The following is an 8,926-nucleotide window of genomic DNA, read 5'->3' as shown; positions in this document are numbered from 1 at the left end:
GTACCGCCGTATCCTCCAGGCCCGCGGAGCGCAGCGCTCTGGCTCCCTCGTCTGGGAAGCCGTTGGCCGGAACCGTCGCCGCCGGGGGATGGTTCCCCGACCAGTGAGTCCCTCCCCGGGCGATGGGGCTGACAGCCCGGGCCACGGCGCGGCGGGGGTGACCGCGGGGACCCGGCCCGCCCCCTCCTGGGCTGCAGCCCCGGGTCCCGAGGGCGAGGCGTCGTGGCGCCGGCAGCGTCCGACGCGGCGGCGGCGCGGGTGGTGGCCGTGGCGGCGGCGGCGGCAGAAGCAGCAACAGCAGCAGCAGCAGCAGGAGGGCGAGGAGGAGCGGCGGCCCAGTGCAGGACCGGACCCGGCGTTGGGCGAGCGATGCGCGGAGGCTGCCCCGCCGCCGCCCCCGGCCGCCCCCTCGCCTCCTCGCGTCCGCAAAGCCTGGTCGCGGCGGCGGCGGTCGTCAATGGATCTCGAGAACCTCTTGGCCAACTCGATGCTGCTGAAAGCGCGCCAAGGTGGGTGCACAGCGGCGCCCCGACCCCCGCTGGAGTCCTGATCCCCGTGGAACCCCAGTCCTGCTGGGGAACCCTGGTCCCAAGCAGAACCCCGACCCTGCTGCGGACCCCAGATTTTCTGTGGAATCCGGACCCGGGGTCCGCGCAGCCTCACTCTCAGGAGTGGTCAGTCGGCGAGTGGTCAGCTTGGGCACGTAAAGCTTAAGCCGCCCCGTCCCCTTTCGGCGCCACCGGACCCAAGTGAAGGTGGCCTGTGCTCTGCTCTTGTTAGGGTGAGCTTGTTCCCTGTCCTGCTCTTCCTCCGGAACCTCGGGTCGCAGTGTGGCTTCAGCACCAGGCGAGCCGTGTTCTGTCCCCGAGGGAGAAAGCCGGACCAGCGAGCGAAGCCAGCAAACAAGAACCGTGCCTTTGTGCTCTTTAAAGGACCAAGAAGAAAATCCTGTAAACTAACGTGGGAGACCCTTCCGTTAGTGTTTTTAGAGTGTTATTTTAACATCGATTCTTGGTTTTGAGGTTTGGTGGTGTCTGAGACTTTACGGTGTATGGAGTGGGTTTTAGCCCGACTTAGAGATAGATTGAGCACGTTAGTTACAATTCACCCTGATAGCAACGTAGAAGCAGCAGTTGGTGCAGCCCTTCTGCTCAGAGACCCCAGGAGTAGAGTTCTCTGTGGAATACCGAGTGTCCCTTCTTCTGCCTCCGGAGAGATGGGAGAGCGAGCAGCAGAGACCACCCATAGTTCTTCCGCGGCTTCCCTCTTAGGGAGTCCGGGTGGGAGCAGCTGCTTCATGTTTGTGCTGGGAACAGCGTAAGTGCCCACCGAAGGATGTATATTTAAGACAACCTGGAAGAAGTGTTGTATGCTCCATCTCCCAGGGCTTCAGGATTCCTGGGCGCCGATGTCGGCCAAGTGGTGCTCCTGGTGACTTGGATGCTGTTGAGAAGCATCAACAAGTTCATCTTGTGATTAGAATAGTGTATAACGTTCTGTGAGAGAAATTAACCTGGAATACAACTATTTCAGATTTGGGGGTTTTGTTTTCTTTTCAAGCTCCCCTCCCCTTCCCGTTTGTATCCCAAGTGCCTTCAAGAGGAAAGGTCTTGATTAGGATTGGCTTGATACGGAGGGAATAAAGCATGTTCAAGTTTGGCTGCAGAGCCTCAGGATTGATAGCTAAGAATAGCTACCGTTAGTGAGGGTTTGCTTTGTCCAGGCATCCTGCTCAATTCTTTATGGGCGTTATCCCAGCTAGTTCCTATGCTTCATTCTCCTGTGAAGCTGGACTTAAAACAATCCTGCTTCATGGTGTTGACAAGGGGACTGCGTGGAATAACGTGGTACAGTGCTTGGCTCTTAGAAAGTGCTCAGTAAATAATCATAGTAGTTGTGGTTGCAGATTTTATTATGTCCAGAGTCATGGTGAAAAGCTGGCACTTTAACATTGCAGTTGTGATCATTTAATTGACCTTGAACCTGATTCCTTGTCTCATTCTTAGACTTTCCAAAAGCACAGCTTTTCTCTTCCTGAATCCCCACGTGCAGGAGGTCCTTGAATCTCGTTTATCCTTAAGCTTCATTATTTCTCTTGTCCATTTCTTTGTCTCTGTCTCCAGTACCCCCTTAGATGGTTCTCGACACCTTGTAAGTTGACTGAGGGCAGTGGTTTCCAGAGCTTCTTCTCTTTTATCATCCCCAATGCTGCTAGAACACTTTCTAAAACACAGATTTGTTTTCTGTTTAAAATTTGGCCCTAGAGCTTCATTCCAGGTCAAGTGCAAACGCCTTAGTTCATCATGGCCCACAGGGTCCTGTCTGACCACTGGCCTGCTCTCCTGTCCTTGTCCACAGCAGCTGAGCGTGTCACACCACTTCACACCTCCAGGCTTTTCTTTTCTGCCTGCAGTCTTCTTCTTCCTTCCTGTTCCAGCTCCAGAGTCTTTTCTGGGGAACGTCCACATTCCTGCAGGAGGCCTGGTCACTCCATCCCTTGAGCTCCATCCCTTGAGCCACTGCTGTGCCCAGGAGGAGCTCTTGCTGCACTGGGCATCCCCAGGGGCAGCTTTGGGTCTCCCCTTCTGTGCCTCCGGCACCCAGTGCTGTAATGGCACTCAGTCTATTCTCTGCAAATTCCAAATGCTGGCTGAAGGACAAAAGAGCACATCTTAGGAAGTCTCTCAGTACTGGTGATAACCAGAAATTGAAGTTTCAAAATAAGCTGTCTTTTTAGACTAGCAGTCTGGAAATAGGGAGCAAAACCTGAGATTTTATTCAACTTTGGGATGTCAGTTGGCTCCATACTTGTAAATGCTAAGTGCTTTTTATTTTGTTTTGAATGAACATTTTTATTGTTTTTATTAAATCAGTATTATTTTATTATTCATTTTTTAAAATTTTTATTGAAGTATGGATGATTTATTGTTGTGTTAATTTCTTATTAAGTCAGGATTAAATGTTTAATTGTATCTGCAGTGCAACTTGTAGGTTCCCTCTCCATGTTTATATGTTCATCACTAGCAAAGACAGCAGGGTCAACTAGAACTAGTTACGAGGTTAGTCAAAGGCCAGGCACGCGTGTTTTTCTTTCAGAAGGTAAATCTTTGTCTCCACCAAATTGAAAGAGAGTCCTAGTTCAAAGGACACAGGACAGTGTTACCTTTGCTGCCTCCTTACTGCTGTGCTAACTAGTCTCACTTCCTGGCAGAGACACTGTGCTTTTAGCTTTTGCATTGTAAACCTACATCTCTTTTTCTGAGTGTTGTTTTCAAAAGCAATGTTCCCACATTCACGTGGGCTAAACATGGTGCAGTCTTGTAGGAATGCCTCTCATAGAGCCAAGGACAAAATCAGCTCCACTGCTTCTGTTCTATGTGTTTAAAAAAACATTTCCAAATAACCAATAATTTTTGAAGATCAGAGAATAGAAGGACTTTTGATAAAGAGCCCTAACCTTCTCCATTCTACTCCTTCTACTATAGACTGAATGTTTGTGTCCCTGCAGAATTCATATGTTGAAGCATAATCCCTAGTGCGATTGTATTTGGAGGTGATTAAGTCATGAGGGTGGAGGCCTCGTGAATGCTACGAGTCCCTTTTAAACAAGACCCCAGGGAGCTCCCTTGCCCCTTGTGCCACGTGAAGACACAGAAGACACCAGTCCATTATAGTGGCCCAAACAAAGACACCTCCCCAGGTGCAGCCACATTGATTTTTTTCTTGGGTTCTGTTTTAGTTATCTTCCTGATTACTGTTGCGTTTCTAAAGTATAGTGTTGATCAATTCAGACTTTTCTAAGCCTCATGAGGAGATAGCTCACTTAAACCAACTCCATCTTCTTTTCCCTTACCAATATAGTTATATCACTGTTTTTAATTCTTGTATTAGTTATCTTTATAACTTAAAAAATTAAGCTTAGGGCTTCCCTGGTGGAGCAGTGGTTAAGAATCCACCTGCCAATGCAGGGGACATGGGTTTGAGCCCTGGTCTGGGAAGATCCCACATGCCGCGGAGCAACTAAACCCGTGCACCACAACTACTGAGCCTGTGCTCTAGAGCCCGCGAGCCACAACTACTGAGCTCACGTGCTACAACTACTGAAGCCCGCCCACCTAGAGCCCGTGCTACACAATAAGAGAAGCCACCGCAATGAGAAGCCTGTGCACAGCAACGAAGAGTAGCCCCCAGTCACTGCAAGTAGAGAAAGCCCATGCAGCAACAAAGACCCAACGCAGCCAAAAAAAAAAAAAAAACTTAGATTTTTAATTTTTGATTTCTTCTGGTAATGATAATTTTATCCAAAATGTTTTCCAATAAAAAAGAAAAAGATCCTCAACAAAATACTAGCAAACAGAATCCAACAGCACATTAAAAGGATCATACACCATGATCAAGTGGGGTTTATTCCAGGAATGCAAGGATTCTTCAATATACGCAAATCAATCAACGTCATACACCATATTAACAAATTGAAGGAGAAAAACCATATGATCATCTCAATAGATGCAGAGAAAGCTTTCGACAAAATTCAACACCCATTTATGGTAAAAACCCTGCAGAAAGTAGGCATAGAGGGAACTTTCCTCAACATAATAAAGGCCATATATGACAAACCCACAGCCAGCATCGTCCTCAATGGTGAAAAACTGAAACCATTTCCACTAAGATCAGGAACAAGACAAGGTTGCCCACTCTCACCACTCTTATTCAACCTAGTTTTGGAAGTTTTAGCCACAGCAATCAGAGAAGAAAAGGAAATAAAAGGAATCCAAATCGGAAAAGAAGAAGTAAAGCTGTCACTGTTTGCAGATGACATGATACTATACATAGAGAATCCTAAAGATGCTACCAGAAAACTAATAGAGCTAATCAATGAATTTGGTAAAGTAGCAGGATACAAAATTAATGCACAGAAATCTCTGGCATTCCTATATACTAATGATGAAAAATCTGAAAGTGAAATCAAGGAAACACTCCCATTTACCATTGCAACAAAAAGAATAAAATATCTAGGAATAAACCTACCTAAGGAGACAAAAGACCTGTATGCAGAAAATTATAAGACACTGATGAAAGAAATTAAGGATGATACAAATAGATGGAGAGATGTACCATGTTCTTGGATTGGAAGAATCAACATTGTGAAAATGACTCTACTACCCAAAGCAATCTACAGATTCAATGCAATCCCTATCGAACTACCACTGGCATTTTTCACAGAACTAGAACAAAAAATTTCACAATTTGTATGGAAACACAAAAGACCCCGAATAGCCAAAGCAATCTTGAGAACGAAAAATGGAGCTGGAGGAATCAGGCTCCCTGACTTCAGACTATACTACAAAGCTACAGTAATCAAGACAGTATGGTACTGGCACAAAAACAGAAAGATAGATCAATGGAACAGGATAGAAAGCCCAGAGATAAACCCACGGACATATGGTCACCTTATCTTTGATAAAGGAGGCAGGAATGTACAGTGGAGAAAGGACAGTCTCTTCAATAAGTGGTGCTGGGAAAACTGGATAGGGACATGTAAAAGTATGAGATTAGATCACTCCCTAACACCATACACAAAAATAAGCTCAAAATGGATTAAAGACCTAAATGTAAGGCCAGACACTATCAAACTCTTAGAGGAAAACATAGGCAGAACACTCTGACATAAATCACAGCAAGATCCTTTTGGACCCACCTCCTAGAGAAATGGAAATAAAGACAAAAACACATGGGACCTAATGAAACTTAAAAGCTTTTGCACAGCAAAGGAAACCATAAACAAGACCAAAAGACAACCCTCAGAATGGGAGAAAATATTTGCAAATGAAGCAACTGACAAAGGATTAATCTCCAAAATTTATAAGCAGCTCATGCAGCTCAATAACAAACAAATAACCCAATCCAAAAATGGGCAGAAGACCTAAATAGACATTTCTCCACAGAAGATATACAGACTGCCAACAAACACATGAAAGGATGCTCAACATCTTTACTCATTAGAGAAATGCAAATCAAAACTACAATGAGATATCATCTCACACCAGTCAGAATGGCCATCATCAAAAAATCTAGAAACAATAAATGCTGGAGAGGGTGTGGAAAAAAGGGAACACTGTTGCACTGCTGGTGGGAATGTGAATTGGTACAGCCACTATGGAGAACGGTATGGAGGTTCCTTAAAAAACTACAAATAGAACTACCATATGACCCAGCAATCCCACTACTGGGCATATACCCTGAGAAAACCATAATTCAAAAAGAGACATGTACCAAAATGTTCATAGCAGCCCTATTTACAATAGCCCGGAGATGGAAACAACCTAAATGTCCATCATCAGATGAATGGGTAAAGAAGATGTGGCACATATATACAATGGAATATTACTCAGCCATAAAAAGAAATGAAATTGAGCTATTTGTAATGAGGTGGATGGACCTAGAGTCTGTCATACAGAGTGAAGTAAGTCAGAAAGAGAAAGACAAATACTGTATGCTGACACATATATATGGAATTTAAGAAAAAAAAATGTCATGAAGAACATAGGGGTAAGACAGGAATAAAGACACAGACCTACTAGGGAATGGACTTGAGGATATGGGGAGGGGGAAGGGTAAGCTGTGACAAAGTGAAAGAGCAGCATGGACATATATACATTACCAAACGTAAGGTAGATAGCTAGTGGGAAGCAGCCGCAGAGCACAGGGAGATCAGCTCGGTGCTGTGTGACCACCTGGAAGGGTGGGATAGGGAGGTTGGGAGGGAGACGCAAAAGGGAGGGGATATGGGAACATATGTATATGTATAACTGATTAAATTTGTTATAAATCAAAAAAAAAAAGAAAAAAAAAAAAAGAAAAAGTATGGGAATTCCCTGGCAGTCCAGTGGTTAGGACTCCGCACTGTCACTGCCGAGGGCCGGGTTCAATCCCTGGTCGGGAAACTAAGATCCCACAAGCCATGCGGCATGGGAAAAAAAAGGAAAAAGTATTTTCATTTTTGACAATTGAAACATTGATAAACATTTCTGATTTTTTTCCATTGAGGCATTTTATTTGCATGAATGTATTACATCCCTAGAAAAAGAATCCCAGGATTTTCCCTCCTATGTGTTTTCATCTTGCTTTATGGACCATGATGCTAGCTGAGGTTGTCAGTCCAAAGGGACCAAACTGACGGGACGGGAGCAGGTTACTCTGCCGTTTTTCTAGATCTTTGAGTTGCACATCAAATCTGGGCTGATCACTCCACACTTGTTTAGCTTGCCTGAGAGCTTCACAACAGTTTTCCCAGCGTGATCATGGGATCACATGGGATCAAATTCTCCAATGGAACCATGCTTCATCATCACAGTTGGAAAGTGGACAATGAGTTTGGAGGACAGCCTAGTAAGAACCTGGCTTTGGCCTCTATTTTCGGCATTGTTGATGCTCTCAAGGGCATCAGCGGGGGCATTCGTGCCCACTGTTATGGTGGCACGGAAAGATGGCAGAAAGAGCATTTCTAATTTTTTTTGAAGTATAATTGACTTATAGTATTATATTAATTTTAGGTGTACAACATAGTGCTTTGGTATTTCTGTATGTTACAAAATGATCACCATGATAGACCTAGTTACCATTTGTCACCATACAAGGATATTAAAATATTCTTGACTATATTCTTTATGCTGTACATTACATCCCTATAATTTATTTATCTTATACCTGGAAATTTGTACCTCTTAATCTCCCCCACCTATTTCACTCATCCCCCCAGCACCCCCCTCCGCTCTGGCAACCACCAGTTTGTTCTCGGTATCTATGAATCTGTTTCTGTTTTGATAAACGTTCCTAATTTAATGTGAATGTGGTTTCTTTAATTGTGTAAGAGTTCAAAGTGTAGAAAATAATATAACAAACACCCCAGTGCTCACTGCCCAACAGATCTTAACGTTTTGCTGTATTTCATTTCTTTCTTTAAGAAAAAAACATTTCAGATATACTTGAAACACTTTGTGTATCTTTCCAAGATCCCAGGCCCTTCCCTCATTCCCCAGAGATAACCAAGGTCTCTCTACACTTTGGCTGTTTAAGTTTGTAGGTAACAATATGGAGTATTGTTTTACATGATTTAAACTTCAGGTCAGTGCTGTTGCTCTGTGTGTGTGTGTGGTTTTGTTATCCTTGTTGATGTATAAGTTCCCTTCCTCCTCTATTCCCTCCCTCCTCTTTTCCCTCCCTCGTCTTCCTTCCTTTCCACTCTTGCTAGCACGTGGAGTTATCAGACCCTCAAACTTTTGTTGCTGAAGGACATGAAATGTTATCTTACCATTTATATTAGTCTGCTTGGGCTGTCATGACAAAATACCGCAGACTGGGTGGCTTAAATGACAGAAATTTATTTTCCCACAACTGTGGAGGCCAGGGGTCCAAGACCAAGGTGCCAGCATGGTTGAGTTCTGTTGAGGGCTCTCTTCCTGTGTGCTCACATGGCCTTTCCTCTGTGTTGGCTGAGAGAGGGGGAGATCTGGTAACTTACTCTTACAGGGACACCTATGGGATTAGGGTCCTAACCCTCTGGCCTCCTTTCACCTTAATTACTACCCTAAAGGCCCCATTTCCAAATACAGTCACATTGGAGATCAGCGCTTCCAACATGTGAATGGGAGGGGGAGGATACAGGTCAGTCCATGTAACACTGTTTTAATTTGTGTTTTCCTAATTACCAGGGAGATTGAACATCTTTTCACATTGACTGGTGATTCAGCTTTCCTCTTTGTGAATTGCTTCTTTGCATCTTCTGCCCAGTCAGGGGAGAGTATCTCATTGATTTGTAGCAGCTCTTTGTATAATCTGGATACTAAATATGCTTGCACAAGTCTCCCATTTTCTGACTTGCCATATTAGTTTTCCTGTTGCTGCTGTAACAAATTACCACAAAACT

The 8,926-nt window shown here is 44.6% G+C and overlaps 1 protein-coding gene and 1 pseudogene across 2 annotated transcripts in view; one reads left to right on the top strand and one right to left on the bottom strand.

Moving 5' to 3' along the window:
• Positions 1 to 24: 24 nt before the first annotated feature.
• The window catches only part of GRK4 (G protein-coupled receptor kinase 4), a 72,497-nt gene continuing 63,595 nt past the window's right edge, over positions 25 to 8,926 (top strand). Inside the window, exon 1 of the mRNA XM_081229337.1 lies at positions 25 to 509. Within this exon, the coding sequence (XP_081085463.1) occupies positions 89 to 509 (421 nt within the window). The 5' untranslated portion in view covers positions 25 to 88. The remainder of the gene's footprint in view (positions 510 to 8,926) is intronic.
• Positions 6,730 to 8,757, bottom strand: LOC308614771 (small ribosomal subunit protein uS8-like; annotated as a pseudogene). Its single transcript has one exon. The product of its transcript is annotated as a small ribosomal subunit protein uS8-like (transcript).

The sequence above is a fragment of the Mesoplodon bidens genome, assembly GCF_964165515.1.
Source record: "Mesoplodon bidens genome assembly, chromosome: 1".
In the NCBI taxonomy this organism is placed as follows: Eukaryota; Metazoa; Chordata; class Mammalia; order Artiodactyla; family Ziphiidae; genus Mesoplodon; species Mesoplodon bidens.
This window is presented reverse-complemented; position numbering and strand designations above follow the sequence as displayed.